We start from the raw sequence: 22447 nt of genomic DNA, 5'->3' as shown, positions 1-22447 counted from the left end.
GCTGCTATATTTTACAGTTTATGATATATGTTTAATTTTAGTCCTAAATATAATGGGTCATAAATGTTTTTCTGTCGCTGAATTTAATATTTCATAAGTGGTTTTGGCTTATTTATTGGTGGTTTTCGTCAATGTTTTTCGGCTGAGTGTCAAGTATTTCGTGAACTATATTGGATTTTGATTTTTATTAAAATGTCTATTATTATTTTATGAGTTATTTGAGGCTTTAAAATTTTAATTTTGTGAGTTTATATTTTGTGAATAAGGGTTTGGATGCTAATTGGATAGAACCGGAACCGAACCAAAATCGGACCGATTTTGCGGTGCGGTTCTGGTTAGGTTCCACGCATATATTGGTTAGGTTCTGGATCCCAATTTTCTAGAACCATTGAAAATGGTCCGATTTCTGATTTTCTAGAGAACCAGACCAATCCGAACCGTGTACACCCCTAGGATAATGCAGAAATCCTAGCCGTACCGACCAATTTCAAACCGAAACCGTACCGACGGCCGCTTCGGGCTGTCTCCGGCCACCGGACGGCCGATCCGAGCCGTTCAAAAATTCTAAAAAAAAAAACCGAGTGGCCTTACGCGGGAATAAACGGCATCCGATGTATGTAGAGTGGTTAGATCGAGTACCCTATTTTTCGTGTATACTCGTGTATATATGTATACGCAAAAACTAGGGTACTCGATCTAACCACCCTACACATATCGGATGCCGTTTATTCTCGCGTAGGGCCCCTCGGTTTTTTTTTTTAGAATTTTTGAACGGCTCGGATCGGCCGTCCGGTGGCCGGAGACAGCCCGGAGCGGCCGTCGGTACGATTTCGGTTTGAAATTGGTCGGTACGGCTAGCACTTCTCAGGATAATGTACCCATATCACAGATCTTAATAACAATATTATATTAATAGTTGTTTTCAAGGGATTACTCACGCACAGAAAACTTCCTCATATATATATACGCAAACATATACAAGATGAAAAACTCTCTGAGAGCCACATTCCGGCTCACCGCTAGGAGCCACACCGGCTCGCCACTAAACCTCACCCACTCAAGACTACATTTTGCTAATTAACCCACAATCTTACACTGAGAGTTTGTTCCGCAAACGAAAAAAAATTCTTATTTTTTAAAAAGGCAATTTAAAGTTCAAAAATTATGATTTTATTGAAATCTAAAAATATGCAATATGGATCTTGTTTGAAAATCTTTTATACGATCGATGCAAAAAAAATTGAAAAATTATTTTTCATATACATCATTTTTTAGTTTGAAAATGTGAAATAAATTTCTTATTTTTTAAAAAAATTTCTGGAACGGGACCTGAGCATTACAAAGCATTATATAGGCAAAAGGGAGGGAGAATTAGTACGAAGAGCATTGAATGCTCTTTTCATGCGTGAGGGAGAGTCAAGAAATCTTCTGCAATCCCAGCAAATCCAGCAGCAGCCCATGTGGAGAAATCAGGAAAAGTCAACAATAGTACTCGTAACTTTTAACCATGTCTAAGGCAATTAATGAGTAGTTTTGGGTGGTTTGCCATTTGCCTACAAATACGAGAAACATAGGCAGCAAGCAGCACAAGGCATGCGAGAAATACCTAAAGAATGCAGTAAGAGAAAATGTACAGTATTTCCCTATCCCTTTTCTACACTTAGGCTCCGTTTCAGAACACTTCTAAAAAAATAAGTACTTATTTCACATTTTCAAGCTCAAAAATAATGTAAATGAAAAATATTTTTTCAATTTTTTTTACACCGTATTAAAGATCCCAATGTGATCTATCAAACAAAATTCAAAAAAATAATTTGCGTAAACACATGATTTTTAAGCTTGAAATTGTCTTCTTAAAAAATAAATACTTATTTTCCTTTCCGAAACGGAACCTTATTATAAGTTCCTGTGAGTTCTTGGACCAGCAGGTTTTGTCCATAGTTAGTTTTCTCTCGAGGGAAAACTAACTGTTTCTCAGAGGGCATGCAGATCTAGTCTCACCACCCGAAGTGCTGTTAACGGTATTTTATCTTGCATAGATCGAATAGGTTGTAGTTGTACGGAGGATAATCACGTCTTCCAATCAATAATCCAATCATCTGTGGGAACATCAGAGATCACACTCTGAACACATTACACAGAATGAGCATTGTAATGCACGCCTAGGAGTGGAGTAGCTTAGTTTAGTGTGAAGCTTAGAATTAATTAGAAGAACAAAGCTTGGTGATTAGCTTTCAGTTTAGATTGAAAGTTAATTAATTTCGAAGCCAAGCGTTTAGGTTAAGAGTAAGCAAAGTGTTTCGAGTGTGTGCGTTGTTCAGAATTTTGTTCTTGTTAATTTGTCGCCCGTATTTTAAGCTAGAGGATAATTCGCGCAATCGCAATTGCTCAAAAGTATTTTTCAATAGCCCAATTTTATTTTTACTGAATTCTTACTGATAATTAAGAAGAATATTACTCTCTCCGTCTCAATTGAATTCCAAATTTTTAATGGTCCATCATCATTGCATTTACATTATAGAGCAAGTATTTTGATGTCCTCTCTTCACCGAGACATTTTTTTTTGGACAGCGGAAAATATCCAAAAGCATCAAAAGAAAAACGAATGGGGTATATCGGACCATCGATAAGAACTTTTTCACAAACAACGATCACAAAATCGTGCTTAGCCGAGATGTGACTCCTTCGTACAAATTCAAATCCGGACGGCAACGAATACTTGTGTGGATCCACCCTTCTTACGTCTATCGAGTATTGAATATAAAATGCGGTGTCATTAGACTTTTTTTTTTTTTCAATCGGCAATGTTATTGACGGACCGAGGGACGGGCTGCACAGCATGCTGCGCAGACGCTGGCGCGACCTTGCCGGCATTGATCTGAAGATCGGAGACGTCCACTGTGTAGAGCTCGTCAAAACCATTGGGAAAAAAAGGAAAGAATCATAATGGATACGAAGCACTGGATCAAAACCACTGAATCCATTTTTTTAAGTTATATGTACTCCGATTAGGCACTTAATAATATTTGATTAAGTTAATTTTTGATACACTTATAATACTCGACGAGCTCTACGTAGTGGACGTCTCCGATTGTCTGATCGATGCCGGAAAGGCCGCGCAGCACGGAGCTGCACAGCAGAGTCCCCGGATCCGTTATTGACTGCTGCCTCTGTTTCGATCGAGCAGCGAAGACGCGCCACGTAGGTGGTCCCCACCGGAACTAATTGCTTACGTGTCAGAGACAAGAACGTGCATTGATTGACGGAGGGGCGGATTGTCTGACACGCGGGGCCTTGTTTCTACTTTTTGTCTCTTGCGTTTGCTTTTTGCTTTTGTCAGGTTGTTTAGTATACGGTTCCTCAAGTTTTAATGGACCTATTGGAAAAAGAGAGAGTACGTTCGATTTGGGATTTTGGATTTGGATACTGATTGTGTAACTTTCTTTTTTGTTAACACCACTCTTCTAAAATTTTGGATTTGGATACTAATTTTATCACTCCTTTTTTTGTTAACGCCACTCCCCTGAAAGTGTATTTTTGGGTGCAAAAATATACTTTCATGGGAGTGACGTTAACAAAAAAAAGAGTGACAAAATCATTTCCCTGGATTTATAGGTAATTGTGGCTGATTTGGATTAAAAAGTCATTTTGACTTCTTCTTTTTTGTTTTCACTCAAAATTTTTTCGAATTTACTAGTTTAGCGTCAAACTTTTGTGACTTATTGATTCATCTCAACGAGAATAATCGAAAAAGAAAAAAATTATAATCGAAACTCATAAATTTTTTCAAAAAAAAGACAAGAATAAGTAAAAAATGACGTCTTTTTGACTTATTTTTGTCTTTAATAAAAAATTGTGAGTTTTGATCAAAAAATTTACTTTTCTGATTCCTCTCGTCAAGACGAATCAATAAATCAGAAAAGTTTGACGCAAAATAAACAAATGCAAAACAAATTCAAAAAAAGACAAAAAAAATAAGTTACTTAACTTTTCAATCCAAACCCACCCTTAGTGTAAAAAGAATAGAATAATAATTAAAAATAGTGGTAATGATTGAATAGAGATAGAGAGAGAAAAATGAAAGTAATAATTGAAGAGAAATAGAATAATGATTAGAATCCAAAATCCAAAACCCTTAAACTAACTGGGTCATAGTGATTTTCGCACTCCTCATATTGTTAACCGCACTCTTAATGGAAGTGCGAAAATTAATTAATATTGATTTTCGTACTCTTCAAAATTAACAATTTGGAGAGTGCGAAAATCAACTCTCAAACTATAGCCAATCTCTCCTCCATAAGCGGACTAAATACGTGTAAATATTTTTACATTAGATAAGTTAACAATTTGGGGAGTGTAAAAATCAATTCTTAAAATGCAGCCAGTCTCTCCTCCATAAGCGGACTAAATACGTGTAAATATTTTAACATTAGATAGGCGGTGTGATTTGAACACTGGATCTATTGTCTACTTTGATACCATATTAGATTATTAATTACCAACTCATCTAAAAGCTTAAGCTGTTAGAGGAAGGGACAACTTTATTATGGAAAAATGATATTGACACTCCAAAAATTGATGCTGGCCCTCCAAAATCAGTGTAATTCCAAAGCACTTTCCTTTGTTTTTTGGATGGCCTACGTCAATTTTTAGAGTGTTAATACCATTTTTCTTTTATTATTTATACCTTCAACAATGTTCAATGGAGATCTTGAAAAGAAGAGGAAAAAGAAACTTATTGATGGTGGCGTTGACTTCACCCTGTTCGTGAAATACATGATACATCCATTCTTTACGTGAAGGAATTGCTCTAACCAGCCTTTTAGGTGTGAGCATGTCTCACTAATTTTTCGTGATTGATATCTTGCCAATCGAAAGATTGACTTTCGGATTGGGAATGATATTATTTTTAACTTTGTTAGAAATTTAATGCCGTTTTCCTAATTCCTATTAATTTTTGTAACAATTTCAAAGTACAAAGATTAATAAAATGATTTTGCCGTTATAAAAAAAAAAAAAAAACACTGTGTTTTAAGCTGCTATCTTTTTTGAATCACAAATAGCAGTGTAAACTTGCAACTTTTTTGTATGAACAATACTGTTGGATACCTCTAGCTTATGTGAGAAACGTATATTACGTACCAGACTTATGTTAGGAACATGTGCGAAAAATTGAGTCCCACATCAGATAAATAGAAAAATAGTTGAACCTTAATATACAATTGAATGACTTACCACTTTTTGTAACCACAATTAGCAATTACCAAACACGATCATGTTTTTCGTGCAAAGCCGTAGGAGCTCGCCTAGTGTAACAATAGGTGTGGGAGAACGAAGGTAAAAAAAACATTGGAAGTAATCTGTTGCCATATTCAATTCTTCGCATTACAAGAAAACTGAAAACATAAATGTAATTTCCTCTGTTGACAAATTTTGATGCAAATGTTCAATTACACCCAATGAATCAAATAATAAAATGTACACTCGAATAGTATAATACAAAATAAACACCTTATTTTCCTCTGAATTTGACCAGCACACCAATATCAACACATAAAATGCAAAGGAGAATTGCCCAAGAAAATAGTACAAAACAACTTACAAAAAATTGCTCCAGCAAGTGACATTGCCATACTTTAAATGGACACTACAAAAGGGTAAATCTCCAGCAGCCTATATACATTGAAGTAAAATTAAGCTCAAAAAACAAACAAGAAATTACCGTGTTCCGAAAGCTTTGGTTGTAGCTAAGTAACAAGAACATCACAATTAGGCATTACTTGTTAGCCCACTTGAATTCTATTTCCAGATTCCGCGAAGGCCCACTTTTGCTCTCCGGTAACAGAGTGTACTCGCCAGCTACTGACCCCAGCATCACAACACGATCAATCTGGATTGTTACTTTTCCGAATGAGCTCTGCCAAGAGATTAACCGGAAACAATGTTAAGTGACACATCAAGTAAACATCTAGAGCAAAGAATTTTGAACAAGATTACTATTTTGAAAAAGATTTTCCGGCTCATTTACCTTTCCCATTTTGCTTTTATTCTTGCAAGAAATATGAAGCTTCTGGCCTTTTGGTGGACTTTCAAAGGACCATGCAAAGCTCTCATCCCACTCTGGATTAGGACCAGTTGATACCACCTGTTGGCAAATGAAGACAGAATTTGTTACCCCATGTTTGAAGCACTGGAAGAAGAGGGGCTAGTGAAACAGAAGAAAATATTATTTCTCATGAAAAATACCAGAGAAGGATATCCCCATACTATCACTTTAGAGTTTGGACCATTCGGGCTGATGAACATCTACACATGCGATCACTTTTTGGACCATTCTCGTGACTATCTGCATATGTGATCACCTTCTATCTCTTAACTTTTTTATTTATTTTTATTTTTTTGGCAAATGTCAGAAGTTGTATTTAACTGTGAGGCGAAAGCCTACATAACAGAGAGGAATCCTATGGGGGCAAATGGGCGTCCACAGACCGGACAAACCATTAGAGAGGGCAATCAGAGCACAGCATCTGGAGCCCTATTTCAAACTCGCCTAGCGAAATCAGGTTTGCAGAAAATAAAACTAATACCAAGCAATAATTTTACCTTGTTAGTATTTTGGCCTTTTCAGTAATTTACGTATGTTGTTTTGGTCAACGCCTTTTTCTTTTTCTTTGGAACTATGGTCAACACCTCAATATTTGACTAATAATTATTAAGAGCAGGATGTGTCCATCTATCTCAGGCCTGAAAACATTCTCCTGTAATCTCAGTTACAGATGTATCTTTCCAACCTCTATACAAGTGGGACTAAAGTTTTCTAGTAAGCACCTGAACAGCAAAATCCAAGTAAATGTATAGCGACACAGTTGGACTCCCTATTGAATTTCAAAGATATTAGAACCTATTACTCTACTTGATTTACCCACATTCACATTTGTCTAATGCAGCATAGCCCCAATTCTGCAAGCACAGCCCACAACGGCAGCATGGGTTTGTCTATGGCTATATCATTCTGTAAAAATACTTTGAAGCAATTCAGAACCTGTTGACATTTAAAATCTTTTCCTGCCTTGAATTAATTAAAAATAGAGTCTATTTGCTCCTTCTACAGCCACTTGAGTTTTCCTTTTTTCTTGAAACTCCAGAAGTTTTCCTTTTTTTGTTGAATTCACGTTTTATTTTTTGGATTAATCATCCGTCTCAACGATAGGAGTCTAAAAAGTAAAATTTATAGCGAAAAGCAAAAAAAAAATTCACTAAAGACGAAATATACCAAATAGCTGGTATTTTTTTGTCTACAGTGTCGTCTTATATGAACTTTTTTCAACTTGGTCCACATTTTTATACTTTTCCGATTCCTCCCGTTGAGAGAAACGATCAAATCCCAAAAATAACGATGAAAAGCTAAATAAAAATGTCGAAAAGTAAGTTCAGTCAAAAAATACCAAATACAAAAATATTAGTGTGAACTTAAAGGTGGCTGGCTAGAGGTGTATTATTCAGAATTTTTAGCATTTTTTGTGGTCAGCTTCAAAATTGTAAAGCACTTCCATCCAGTAACTTAAATTATAAAACATGACGAAGCTACACCATCAAACAAAAGGAGAACAAGGAATCGTGGACCATAACAAAAGCATCATACCTGTGTTTGCCTTGGTGGAGTGTTGCCAAGTGTAAGCTTGCAATACACACTTGGGTTTCCAACGGACTGCTTCATATTGTTGCCACGCTTAATTATTACCACCAATGTCCCGGGTAAACACTGCAAAAGATATTCTGCCTTCTCCTGAAAACGAGGTGGGCCCGACTGGATTAAATACTGCAGCACAAGAATTCCATCAGCAGCAGCAATTGATTGCGCCCTTGAGACTTCAGCAGGGCATGCAGACCAAGCTTGCCTGAGAAGAAAAAGTGAGTCCAAGGCAGCTTCTTGAGTGGCCTCTGAGCCAGTTTTGAGGGATGTGATCAGATGGGGAATACTTAGTGTGGCAGGCTCAGTGGCTCTAAGGCGTGGGAAGTTGCTGAAGAGTGCATTCAAAGCTTTCAGATACTCTTCATTCACAGTTCCAGTGGCCCATAAGTCCTTCTCTAGGGCAGCTGCAAGACCAAACAACCTGATTAAACAACTGATTTTATTTTTGCCCGGAGTGCCATCCTAACAAGAAGCATCCTCGACGATTTTATAGGCTTATATCCAAATAGGCAGTAGCATTTAAATATAGTAAAGTAGCCAATCTTATATGTCATACTTCCCCTTGAGGTGCAAAAAATTCAACCTACCCCTGTAAGATGCAATGCACTTGAACTCAGCTCAGGTCCAGGGCAACTTTTAAGTTTAATCTTTTCTATATGGCGTATATGCATTTCGCCCTGAATGAAAAAAAATGTAGATTTCCTCATGAAGAAACAACAAAGAGCTTTGACAAAACATATGGTGTGGCTAAAGCCACCCACATAGCTCATCACTTTTTGTTGTCAGAAAGGTTCCTGTGACTCAAACCCACAACCAGTAGGCTAGGGTGGATAAAACTTGCCATCTCGTCATGTCACGACCCATATGACTTACAATGTACTTATGTAATAGGCACACGACCAATTCAGTGGTTACCAGTAAGATAATTCTATCCAAACACATCATTTATAATTGTGTCCTTATCTACCAATGTTGATACAAGAAACGTTAACGTCAGTAGAGGGCTGAAAATACCGTATGTAGTTACTAGTTGCCTACATTGTCGGAAAAGATATGCCTATTACAAGAGGCTAATATCAAAATGCCTATTACAAAAGGCCAATATCAAAATCTATTGAACACTTCAATACAAAAACTCCACCAGTGTTGGTAATAGGGGCATAATAGGGTACCGTAGGGAGAGGGAAGGGATTCAACATCCATGCACCAAAAAACGTGTGTTTGGATATGAAAGTTTGGCAAACAAATTACACCTAACCAATAAATAACAGAAACCTATAAAGGAACATAAAAACTCTGATACCAAACCTCTGCTTCTAGGAAAAAGTCTAGTTATAACAGGCAAAGAAGTTGCCATAAACCAAGAGACACTTGTAAGTCAAATCCAATGGCATGTGTATTCATGCCAATGAGAATGCAGACACATGCAAACAAGTAACTCAATCAGAACCAGACGAATTTTTCACAAAGAGATTAAAGAGGATTTACCAGTAATAGCTCTGACTGTTTCACTGGAAGCATACTCTTGAATAGTATTGTTCGAGAAGATAAGCTTAATAAACATGGCAGCCTGAACTGAAGTATCTGGATCACTCGAACCAATCAGATCGAGTACAACCTGAACACCACCAGCTTCTGCAACTGCTCTTTTATTTGATTTACTGTACATCACAAGGTTTTGCAGGGCACAAATTGCCACCACTTTCATTTCTTCGGTCGGTTGGTCCTCCAACAAATTCACTAGGGCCCGGCAAGCTGAAACAGCATCTGCAGTGCGAGCAAGAGTCTCATTCTGGAATATGTCACCAAGCGCAAGTGTTGCCAGTAACCTTGCCTGTTGACCTTGTGTTTGTGGATCTAAAAGGTACTGTGATAGTGGCAAAATTGCTGGTTTGGAAGCTTTTGATTCCCTAATCTTTACATTGTTCAGTAACACCTCAAGCAATCTTGCGGCAGTTTCCTCGCACTGATGATGCCTGAGAAGTTCAAGTAGAGCCTCAATTGCACCACTTTCTGACATTGCCTCAGCACTTGCACCATCGTCACTTTCCAAAACAAGAAGAGCATTCAGTGCACCAGTTACTGTGCTTTCTGAGCCAGAACGAAGCAACCTCACCAAAACGGCAACAGGTACTTCCAAATAAAATTCAGAACTAAATTGCAGAATATTGGCTAAAACAGAAGCAGCTGATTCCCACAAGGCGTGAGGGAGTGAGGGGTCTGCTTGCAATATCACCCTGGAAAGCTCACTGACCCCGCCTTCTTTTGCGATTTCGTTTGGCCAAGTCAGTGCAATACCCACAAGACCCTTTACGGATCTTTGCTGCAAAATGTGTACTCCAGAACCAAGGGAGCGAATTAGAGGACCAATCACTTGCTGCGTCGCTGGATCCCTTTGAAGATGTTCTTCCAAAAGTATATGAGAAAGAAGCTCAGCTGCCAACTGCTGCACTAACGCAGATGGAGAGTCTAATAGAGGAATAAGTGGTTCAATAGCTTGGTGAGGTGTCAAGTTATAGTCGGCTCTACACTGTGGATGCTCCAAAATATTTACAAGAACTTGTAAAACGCTATGCTGTCCGTCGGGTCCAAACTCTGGTCGAGTTAGCAACAGGAAAAGGGGCTCCACCACTTTTGCAGAAGATGGACCCTTGGCAATTGTAGCGTTATTGGTCAATATTCGGAGCAATTCTGCGAAAGCGGCAGAAAGAAAATCTGGAGCTTCATGGAGAATATCAAGCACGCTTTCTATCACTCCAGATTTCACCATTTCCGTCTTACAAGAAGGCCTATCTTTGCCCAACTTCACAAGAGCTTTGGAAACAGCCTCATGAAGCAGGAAATTTTTACCATAGAGAAGGCCAACAAGAGGAATAACGGCACCATGCGCAGCAATTAGTTCCGCCAGTTGCTCATCATCCAAGAGTTTATCCAACGCACGGACAGCCGAATGCTGAGCTGGACTAAACTCTGTTACAAGCAATGAGACCAAGGGCTCAACACAGCGAGCTGCAGCCATTGTAGACCTGATTCTTGTGTTTCCAAAAAGGACCCCACACAACTCGGCTGCATCACCCTTCAATTCAATCGAACAATTCGACGAAAGAATCCGACAAAGAACATCGACCGCATTCATTTCAACATCCGCCACCGCAAGCGCTCTTGATGGGTTATCGCTCAGTAACCTAACTAGGGCAGCGATAGCAGCATGTTGCTCTTTCTCCAAACCAGTGTTTAGAATTTCCACCAATGGTTGAACAGCTTGCCTTGAAGAGTCTGCATTCCTAATATGGTCAGCGGAAAATAGGTTTTCCAATGCTTTAGCAGCACTGTACCTTGCACCCCTTCCACCTAAACACAAAACTGCTACAAGTTGACTGACAGCACCAAATGCAGATTCATGTCTCCGAATTTCAGCACTGCCAAATAGGATTCCCAATAGGTCCGTAGCAGCTTCCTCTGTTGCGTCTTGTGGCCCAAGCGAAAGATACTTAGTCAGTGCTTCCAGAGCCCCAGACTCTACCATTAGAATCTTGTTTGGGGGACAGTCTTTTGCAAGCTGAGTCAGAAGCCCAAGTGCTAGAAAAGGTGCCCCCGGACGATCTGGAATCGGTTTGAGTAGATCGACAAGGGCAGGGATTGCTTTTCTAGAAGTAGCACCAACCCTAATGTCATCAACCCTAAACAACCTCTCAAGAGCTGCTTGTTCCGGATAACGTACTAAAGAAAATTGCTCTGACAACTCCAGAAGATTAGATATGTCAACATCAGCACACCCAAGCAAGGAAATGAGACCACCTGCGGCGCCTGAATTTGCAACAGACAGAAGAGTCCCCCTGCTTCCATTACATACTAGACTGGCCATAGCTTGTGCAGCAAAGTATCTGTTTGCTGACTCCTCTGACTTCAACAAATTTGCAAGTACTGGCACAGATTTCATCGTTGCATGTGCTCGTATGATATCTCGCTCTTGGAACATAATTGCTAGTAGTAATGCGCAAATCCATAAGCTACTATCTTCTTTAAAATCAATCTGCGTGGATTACCCCAGTATAAACAGAGTGTCAATTGCAATATTAGTATCTGAGAAACATTCATTGGCTTAGTGTGAACAAAAAAGCAGGCTAGAAAGTAAGAATTTTACAAGGCTTGCGCAAAAATCAAAGGATTTTCCGATCCCTAGATGCAAACAAGAAGAAGGTTTACACTCTGTGAGTGGAGCAAAATCTGAAAAACAAAATCTGTACCTGACTATATTGTGATTCAGATATTCTCTCAGTGAGGACTTCAACTGCTCCAGCCTCCATAATCTCAACTTTACTTCTGTCGTCATGACAAGCAAGGACAGAAAGTAGCCATACAGCCATGTTCGCACCAGAAATAACAGCTGTGCTTGTTTCGGCTTCGCCATTCCTCCCCTCTTCAGCATTCCCACAAATACTTATGGACTCGTTATCCGCCTTCTCTCCAGAATGAGGAGACTCCATGGAATTAAGCATTCCAACAAGAGATTGAATAAGAAGGCTACGTGAGTTTGACTGGTTCAAATCCTCCAAAACTCTCTGGTGATTCACTTTTGCAGCACAAATAAGAAGCGCAGTTCCCCCAATCTTGACCCTTCTGTTTGAGACACGGATAACCCTTCCAGCAATTGATGAAATACATCCAGAGGTGCTGGCAATTGCATTCCCTAGGACAATAGGCTGAGACTGGCAAAGCTGTGACAATATTTCTATAGCTTTGTCCTGCAACAAGGGTGATGATTCAGCAATACAGGACACAATGGGGATTATGCTGTTTGGAAATTCAGCAAGAACTGCCCATGAAGGTTTGATATGCCCACTAGCTCCTTCTGACCTTGAAAGAAAAGCAAGGGCATCTAATGACTCTGACATGGCAGATGATCCATTAGCAGCAGACTCCAGAAAGGCAACTAATGCAAGAACAGTTCCAGCACGATTCACACAATCAGTCAGCAAATAATCAATTTGGCGAGAATAAAGTAGCCGCGCAATTGCTGCTGCTGCATGGGTTTTACCGGAAACTGTGCCTTCCCGCACAACCCTAGTAGCGGGAAAAATAATTTCTTCAGGAATGGCTTTCTGTGAGACTTCACTGTCCAGAAGAAGATTTGCTAAAGCACATGTTGCTTGCTCCGCCACTTGCAGAACTGGAGAGTTAGCTAGCACCACCAACAAAGGTAATGCATCTCTAGCAACAGCAGCCACATCCTTGTTCTCCCTGATTGACAGAAATATTGCTGCAAGGCAACGCGAGGATTCCACTAAGATACTGTCTGAGTCAACGTTTAGAAGCTTTGTGACTGCCAAAAGAGTCTTGACAGCAATGTTACTTTCACGTAAGTCCTTTCTGAGATCAAAAATTCCAGCTAGAGCTGCCGCAGACTTTGCCTGAGTCTCTTCTAGAGGAGAGCTTAAAATTTTTATCATTGTCTCTATTGCATCATTTGCAGCACCTCCTTCACGCAGCATGTCACTAAGAGGGGCCACAGAAAGCATGCTTCTTAATGCATCCAACACATAAACTTTGGATTCGGGTAAGTCACTGGTTAATAAGGCGCTGAGTTGGCTGATAGTTGACGTGTCTGATTTGTGGATCAAATGGTTCAAAGTCTTTGCAGCAATTTCTTTACCATTTGTGCTACCGTTCTTCAGTAGCCATAATAAAGCAGGAACAGCATCAGCACTTTCCACGCATGCACGTATATCTTCACTGTGATTACAGAGATTCCCAAGGATTGTAGCCGAATCTTCCTTTGCTTTTGCGGACCCCGTCTCTAGAATTTGAACTAGTGGAGGTATGCCACCGGCGGCTGTGATAGCCCATTTACTTTCATCATTTTCATTAGATAGAAGGCGAAGTAACGCAACAGCACATTCTTGTTGTTGTTCTGATGAAAGCCCAAGAAGAGAAATCAATAGCTGAATACCCTCGCGGCCTTGAAGGGCCCGCCAGAGACTGCCTTCGTTGTTGCAAAGCATGAGCAGGGATCTTGTCAGCTCATCTTGTACTTCATTGGTTGCCATTGTGATCAAACCAACCAAAAGATGCTTAGCCTCAGAATTCACAAGTTTATTAGATAGTATGGCATTGCCATACAAACTAGCTAGGGCTTCTATGGTCCGTTCCTGAACAAGAAACGGTAAGCGGGGCTTAATTTGTTTAACCAATGTTTGCTCAATATCCAGAGGATCCGATGATCTGGTAATTTCTGCTTTGCTATCATATATCATAAGAGCCGACGCTAAAGCTCCCAATGTGTCGGCAATTTGTGCAGGGGAAGAGCATGATTCAAGGCTTTGACCAAGGCTTGAGATGACATAAGACAAACCACCAGAAATATTTGCAAGAGCGCACATTGCATTCTCTTGTAAAGCTTGAGCATACTCACCTTGCATGAATTCTTTTGAAGGAGCTATAGTTGCATTTATCAAAGCAGGAATCCCATTACAACTAGCTATCTCTCTCCTTGCTTCTTTGCACTGGGCAGAAAGAGACTTAAGCGCACCAGCAGCTTCTGCTCTGACAGGAGCTTCATTATCGGGTCCCAAGAGCTTAAGGAGTTGTTTGGTAGCCTCCGCAGCTAGGACTTTAGAGCAAACAGATGCATCCTCCATCATTACACATGCAAGTAGAAAGCAGACATTAGCTTGAGTGCTTGAATGTCCGCTTTCAAGCAATTTCACAAGTATATCAACCCCTCCAGCTTGTAGTGTTGCAGACCAGAATCCCTCAGTGCTGCTGGAAAGGTTTCTTAGAGCTCCTGTCAACAAGTTATCAACCAGGTTTCCAGCCTTTAGCCCCTTTTTTAGTTGCTCCCACAGCACCGGCACAACTCCTTCAGTTGAAAATATTTTTGATCCGACGTGATCTTTTGCACCATCTTGGGAAACAGCATGAATAGTCTTAGCAGCTGCAATTTGACCTTCTGCTGAGCTGGACCTGAGGAGCCCAAGCAGTGGAGGAATGCATCCCCCTAGCAATACTTTCACCCTCAGTTCATTCTCTTTACATAAGGAGCCCAAAACAGTTGCAGCCTGCAGTTTCACCCCAAGTGATCCTGATCGAAGAAGCGACACCAGTACAGGAACTGCTTGAGAATGAGATCCAACAGCGCTAAAAGCACTTTCGCGTGTATCAATGAGCTCGAGTAACTGCTTCAAGGAATATTCTTTTTCCTGTACAGATGAGGAATTCTGACGCAACTGCTCAATGCATTGGGCAACACTTGCCAATGTCCCATCTGGATCTTCCATGTTACTACGCTCTCTGCAAGTAGTGGGATATGTAAGATACTTAAGTTGTGATTTCATCAAAATTGTGACCAGATATGGGCCGACAATATATTATTCAAAACTTAAGTAGAACCAAAAAAATACACGAGGCAGATGTTCAATGACCTCTTCAAACATTTAGTATTTCCAGAGCAAGAGTCTAATGGTTACGTAGTCGAGAAGAAATGAAGGTCAAAAGATTAGGAACTCTAGAGGATCATGAATACAAAGAAAATGTGGTTGAGACTCTTGATGAAAGGAACGAATTCCATGACAACCAACCAAGGGGAAGCCCCAACAAAGCAGACATAAAATAAATGTCACCTCCAACTGAACCAAGTTAATTAATTCCACGATGTTAGTTGTGCTTGGTAGTCAATTAAGTCTTTTACTTCAGTGTTTTCTTGGGGAAGGGGGTGAGATTTTACATCAGCGATTGGAAGATGAGGTCTTTTCAAATCAGACATTCCACTATTGTAAAATTCAGACTGATTTCATTGGAATCCCTATCCAGAATTGGAGATATTCCTTTAGATCTTCCTCTCATCTATTACAATGTTTTTCTGCTTTGACAGGGACTAGAGTTCAAATTTTGTCTGATCCAATAAAACTGGAAGCCAAACAGCAGTAACTGCATCCTAAAAGTGGAAATGGCTTACATTCAGGGGATCATGACTTATGAGTAATTCTTTTTTCAGAATGTGGTATTTGATCAGCCATACAGAAGGACATCGCCCAAGTTCATTAATTTGGGGGAAATCAAGCAAAAATAGAACCACAAATGGGCTTTTTTTCCAAAGAGAGGTCTCAATCAGTGTATTTCAATCTCTGCGGTGAGCAGGAAGTTTTTACCTCGAAAATTAAAACATTCAATCTCAGGTCACCCTAAAGTGAAGATCAGTGTCAAGCTTAAGGCAGAACAAGATCTCACTCATGGCGTTACTCGAGAGTGAAGACTGAGGCTTGAGAGTTGAGATTCATGGGACATGTATGTGCGAGGAAAATTATTATAAGATGGATGGAGCCTTGTTCTAGAAATTACATGAATTGCCTTATCAAAGACTAGATCTTTAGCTGTCTCCTAGACTAGAACTATAGCCTGATCTGACTTCTACTCTGATATGACATCAACCTAGTAAGACGATGTGATTCTGGCATAACGTGAGAATAAGTTCCACAACTATTTAGCGCAGCAGAGGTAAAAATGAGGTCCACATGAATTGCATATATGGATAACCATTTGCCTCCTAATTGCAGTTTACAAACTAGAATATCATACCCCACTAGTTGAAACTCCAACACCATGATAAAGATTGAACTAACCTTGAACCCATCTTCATAAGAGAATGTGGAGTTGGAGGCTCTGAATCTTGAGGTTTAACATCACCGTTTCTCTCCTGAAAAAAGAACAATGAGATAGTGCAGAGAACAGTACGTATAGCAGCAAAGAAATCAGTCTTAGTACACTAAACTACATCAGATATGAAATGCTGGCCACCCTGAACATTCTTATCAAAAGAACATGAAACCAGCAGAGTGATAACTTGAATCTGGTACTGCATGTTGCGAAAGAATGACTTATATATCCAGTATTACCCCAATTGCACCGCAAGTTAAGCTATCTTTATAACTTAGGGAAAGAAAGGAAAATAATATTTTTTCTCTTCCAATGTTTGGACCCAATTGCTCTACTCTTTCTCTTCCTCTCCTTAGTTCTTAGTTTTCATTTTCTCATCTTAAACTCAAACAAGGAAAAGTTATTCTCGTCTCATTTCTCTTCACTTTCTTTACAAAGATAAACAAAAGAAAATAACCACCTTTCTCTTATGTTTCTTAATCAATCCCTCCATTTCTCTTTCTTTTCAAATGTTCCAAAACACAAGTCTCAAAAGGACAAACAAATACTGAATTAATTGTGCAGAAATATGAAGAAAAGTACCAGATCATTAGTTGCCAGGCTGCTGCCATTGGCGGCAGGAAACCTCCAAGCTAGAGTCGTCGCCAGCTTTGCTGCGATTTTGAGATCTTCGGATCTGCCTCCAACACACAGTCAAAGGACAAAAGCCTCTCCTGTAAAACACCTTCACCAGTCGAAATTCCCAATTTTAGATGCAAAAAACTACCAACTTTTAATTATCAATATTTTCCAGAATTCAACATGTTAATCCAAAACACTCCAACCAATCCAGCTGAATGAAAGAATGTGAATCAATCCAGAAACCCCCGAACGAAGGCAGATCAAGTCCAAAATACAAACATGCCAAGTATTTCAATGGAAACTTAACTAGAGCTACGTCAAAACTGTAGAAACTTTAAGTTCAACCCAAAAGCTAAAACTATTAGTAGCATAGATCCCAGTATCAGACTAAGTGATCACTCTTTCCTTACAGAACCAATGTAGGACCTATATGGCTATATTATCTAACCAAAAAAAAAAAACTTTATAGCCTATTTGTCTGCACCAGTTGTGCTAATAAAGCATCATTGAAACCCACGTAGAAGCTCAATATACTGCCTTGACAACATTAACAAATCTATATAACGACAACATTAACAAATCTATATAACGACAACGACAGAACCCATCTAGTCCCTAATCATCGAGGGTATGGGCGGGGGAGAATTGGAGACAGACCTAACCTTTGGCAATATATGCACAAAGTGAATGCTCTCGGAATACTATTGAAACTGTGGCTCCCCTGTACCTCCAATAACGGAGGAGCTAAATGGATGTTTTGCTACGGAACCATGCCCTCAAATCAAAGCCGAAAGGCATTAGAGAGGGCAGACCTAGAGATCCAAATCAACTTCTGTGCACATTACCAAGCTTCCTCCATTAACAAGTCTATATACCTTAGAAATAATGATTTTTTAAAACATACCCAGTAATAAACCGCATAGAAGTTTCAGAAAACAAACGTAGATGAAGATTCAGTCTTAGTATGTTGTGGTTCACAACCAACTAACAAAATCCCATTGATTCGAAAGCCATTCAACAGAATTTCCAAGAATTAGGTCAGCAAAACTATTAGATTGTCACTAGATACCAAGTTAAAGCATCCAACTCACAACCAATTGGCAATGAGGGAGAGGCCGCCCAGGCTCACATACCAACTTACTATCAAAGTGATAATTAATCGATGTGGGACAAATACCAAACAAGAACATTAGATCCACGCGTGTTGATACCAAAACTACACATTTCCACAAACCAACTGAACTAAGGCGACATAAATCTACAATTCGCACTACACTAAAGGAAGAACTAATATTCCGAAGTACCCAAAAAAAAAAAAGGAAGAACAAAAAAAATATTGAAAGAAAATGCATAACAGTTTAGCTAGTTCCAGGGCAGAAGTTTAGAGAGAGAAAGAAGTATGAATTCAGCAATTATGTATAGAAGATCTAACACAATTGACTGGTTGTAGTAACCGATAATGCGAGAAACAGTAATCCGAAACAATACAGAGAGAGAGAGAGAGAGAGAGAGAGAGAGAGAGAGAGAAATGGGTGACCTTTGAAGAGAGACTGTGCAGAATGGAGGAGATCGAGGGGAAGGGAGATCTTCAGTGCATAGAGGGCGGGTGTCGTGGGAGTGAAGGGAAGGAGATTCAGCAGATGTAGAGAGAGAGAGAGAGAGAGAGAGAGAGAGAGACGAAGGAAGAAAAGGAGAGGTGGAGCTATCTAGGAGTGGACCACCGACAGCTCAAAGCTTTCTGTTACATAAGGCTTGGCTTGGACTCTATTTTTCTACTAATTTAAGTGTTAGTAATAATTAGTAATAATTAATACTGTTTACTTTACTTCCTTTTTCAGTAATTTTAGACAAAATTGCCCTTTAGATGTTCATTTCTTCATAAATAAAAAGGGTAATTTTGTAATTTGACATGAATGCAAACATCAATTCCTAATTTTATGGAGTAATAGTTATTATTTGTAACTGTGAATTAATAATAGCTATCTTATAAAAGGGAAATCTTGTAATAATTTTCTAATTTTATGCTGTGGGCTACTTAATACTGGAAGGTAGTAGTAATTTGCACTTTCAGAAAATTAAATTCAGTCTTTTGAACCCCTTTGTTTTTTCCTATACATGTAAGTTTCTAAAATTATTCTTAATTAGTGTGGGAAAAGTGAATTTAAGAAATAAGGCTAATTTGATATTCACATATAGATAGAGACGCACACTGCAAAAAGGAGTTCATGAGGATTACTTCCTTTTTAGGTTCTCCGATATTTGTTTGGCAATTTATTCCCTTTACATTTAGACCACACAAACCTAAGAATAGTGACTAATTAGTTTTCTTTTTCTTCGTATTTTTTAATAGGACAATGACTCAGGTGACCATCATACATTACAATGATAGTTGCCTCATAAGATGGCAAGAATTAAGCACGCTCATATTTATAAGCAAATAAGAAATAAACTATTTGGAATAAACAATCTTTTTATTCTTTTTATTTGCTTATTTTATAAGGTATAGCTAGGTTACCTTACCATACGAGGGTTATAAATTTATAGTGGCTTTTGACCATTTTTTGCCCTCAAATTAAATTCTTGCTTGTTGAGTTAAAGTAAAAGTTTTTGAAACCTCACTTGAAATCAAACACTCCAATGAACAATTAATCTCTTAATTAAGTAAAAAAAAATACTAATGGATGAACATTTTGTGCTTATTGGATGGTGTTGGAAATATTGTAGTGTTGAAAAGTGTCAACTCTATGATTTTAGAGGGTTTCTTTTATGCTTTGGGTAATTTTATTGAAGTCGTACGTGCAAAATCACATGATAAAAAATATATATTAAACCGATCAACTAATAAGTATTAGAAATCAGTGTGGTCCACCCTTGCTAATGGCTTATGGTGTGTTCTAATAACTAAATAAGTATTTATTTTTTGAATTAAAAAGATGGTGTATTGTGAAAGAATGATCTGTATCTTAAAACAGAAAATAAGTAGTTAAAAATTAAGAACCTAAGCGCAACAGAGCCTTAGTGATTGTTTCAAAAGTCCCAAAATAGCCTTATAAATTTTCAATTTAAAAAACTGAATATCCGTTTACTAATGGGCTAGTGTTTATTTTGCGACATTGTTTAATATCTTACCATCTACCAACTACCCTCCACTATTTGAATAGATTATTCCAAAATTTCCATTCTCTCACTAATTGGTCGGTATGCAAATTTTATGTTTAGACTAATCTACAAAACAACAAAAAGATACTAGCGGTTTGGGCAAGTGATCATAAAAAAAACAAATAATTTTTTGTCCTCAACAAGATCGTAGGTTCGAAACTCACGGAGGTCAAACATTCCAAAATCACGGGGTAAGTTAGCTAGGGAGTCCGCCCGGTTGTTAATTTGGAAATTCCGAAACTAATTGAGTTTTAAGTAAATTGGTCCAGACATCCAGCTACGAAAGAAAAGATACGAGTTAAAAAGCGGTTGGCAAAATTGAGGAAATAAAAATTTGATAGAAGATCAGAATTACAAATTCGGGAGTTCTCTTCGTTAACATCTGAATTCTGAATGTCTCTTTTTAGGATTCTTTGTGTGACATTTAAAGAAAAATTCAGACGTCCAGATGCTAGAATGAAACCAAAATCAAATACTCCTGTAATACAGTAATGCAAAACCTAGATTCAAGCTGAGCCAAGCCAAACTGGGAAAATTGAGTTGACTTGAACGTCACCTCTCTCTCTCTCTCTCTCTCTCTCTCTCGTGTAGAAGTGGTTGGCAGCTAATGTATTTGTGTATGCCTATGTTTGCTGGTTAATTACACTCTTATCCCATAAACTGTAATAATTTTTTTTCTATTTGGTCCTTAAACTATAAAAATGATTTATCACATCCCTTAAGTTCCCGATCTTGCTGAAGAGCTCTATTAAAATCATTCAGCGTAAATAAGGTCAACAGATTAAACGTCATTGGATTCTCTCTTGGGACTTAGAGGGTGTGTAATTGGTGTGGTAATGGACCCATTCCTAGGGGTTTCATCTCCCCACGTTATTGAAGCTATGAGTTTCCTTTTAGCATTAGCGAAAGCTCTGGAATGGAATTTTTCTAAGATCATTGTGGAAGGTGATGCAAAACAAGTCATCCAAGCGATTAATCATGACAAGGATTATATATATGCTAACTGTGACTCAAGCCTAGTTTTTTAAAAGTGCTAAAATACAAAAAAGTGCTAAATGGGCTTTTTTCCCTTCATTTTAGGTCGTAGTATCCAACTAGCTTACTTTCTCGTTTTCAATGTTGTAAAGTATTATTTTAGTAACTTTTGTTCACGACTACGGTAGTTTAGCTAGTAATTTTATTATGAAAATGTTATTATTTTTTTATGAAAATTTTAATTAACTCTAATGTGGCTTGATGAATATGCCATTTTTCAATCGCTAGTGTTTTCAATTAAGAAAACTCATATTGTCAGATCATTTACTACAAATTTTTTTTCTTAAAGTTTGTATTTATATTATGCCCCCACTAGTTCTAATTCCCGGCTATACGCCACACATGATCGAGGTAGAGGAGGAGGTGGATGTGAAAGGAGAATTGCGCCAATGCTATCATGAGCATTGAATCGTTTCTCATTTAGAAAAGATGGAGGTTTTATGTTGGGTTTTGTTTGCATTTCATGTATGATTGATTTCATAGCGAAAAGTTTGTTTTTCCATAAATGACTAGCTATTGGTAACGATGTAATGCATTTCCATCAATGATCACATGAACGGATGTAATCAATTGGGCTTTTACAAATTGAAATAAGAAGCTTAAAGGATGTGATAGACCAAATAGTAACTAATTTAGGGATTAAAAAGAACAAATTAATGATATTTTGGGGCAAAAGTGTAAGAATAAACCTTTGTTTGCTGTTGGGAAATGAGAGATTGACAATACATTCACAGTAAGGTACACCTAATCAGCCTGGTGTATAAACAAATTGGATTTTATAGCAGACCACGTTCTTTTGCACACTAGAATTAAACTAATTAAAGTATATCTCATTTATAGTCAATGACCAAAATGAACCCACATGTATGGTCTCTTATTAGTCAATAATTCCAAAAAAAAAAAATGCAAGATTGCTTCTTCTTTTGATAACCGGATGTCCAAGTCAGTTTGTGCGCACTTCAACTGATTTCGGGGCTCCGAAGTTAACGACCAACGCAAATCCTCCAATGGCACCAATGTTTGAAATGTTTAGCTTCCATGAAATCTGAACACATGACCTCACAGAAAATAATCACTTATTGCGTTCTCATGCCCACTAGAGTCGCTTGACCAAACCCCCGTTAGAGTTTAATAGTAGATGCATCGTTAATAGCTGCACAAAACTCCATTTTGTAAATTGAAAAGTTTTTCCATGTATGAGGACAGATATTGGTGCGGGGCCTAGGGGAATGGCCCAAGAGATTTAGCTCCTGTTTCACAAGGTTTTTTTTTTCAATTTTTTTATCC

General features: G+C 38.5%; 1 protein-coding gene and 1 non-coding gene across 3 annotated transcripts; both read right to left on the bottom strand.

Annotated features, from left to right (window-relative positions):
- Nucleotides 1-5397: 5397 nt before the first annotated feature.
- Nucleotides 5398-18666, bottom strand: LOC131302434 (protein CELLULOSE SYNTHASE INTERACTIVE 1). Of its 2 annotated transcripts, none has more exons than XM_058329091.1 (8): nt 18504-18666; nt 16928-17069; nt 16312-16385; nt 11941-14983; nt 9182-11726; nt 7643-8097; nt 6029-6145; nt 5398-5917 (listed from the first exon to the last, which is right to left on the bottom strand). In XM_058329091.1, exons 3-8 carry the CDS (start codon nt 16326-16328, stop codon nt 5777-5779), a joined length of 6318 nt encoding a protein of 2105 aa, XP_058185074.1. In that variant the 5' UTR covers nt 16329-16385; nt 16928-17069; nt 18504-18666; the 3' UTR covers nt 5398-5776. The 2 variants fall into 2 exon arrangements, with proteins under 2 accessions (XP_058185074.1, XP_058185073.1); XM_058329090.1 differs by having other exon boundaries at nt 16928-17058.
- Nucleotides 17720-17827, bottom strand: LOC131305817 (small nucleolar RNA snoR100). The gene has a single exon (XR_009193374.1). It is a non-coding gene; the product is annotated as a small nucleolar RNA snoR100 (small nucleolar RNA).
- Nucleotides 18667-22447: the final 3781 nt, after the last annotated feature.

The sequence above is a fragment of the Rhododendron vialii genome, chromosome 10a (genome assembly GCF_030253575.1).
Source record: "Rhododendron vialii isolate Sample 1 chromosome 10a, ASM3025357v1".
Taxonomy (NCBI): domain Eukaryota; kingdom Viridiplantae; phylum Streptophyta; class Magnoliopsida; order Ericales; family Ericaceae; genus Rhododendron; species Rhododendron vialii.
Note: the sequence above shows the minus strand (reverse complement) of the source record. Positions and strands in the feature narration are given on the sequence as shown.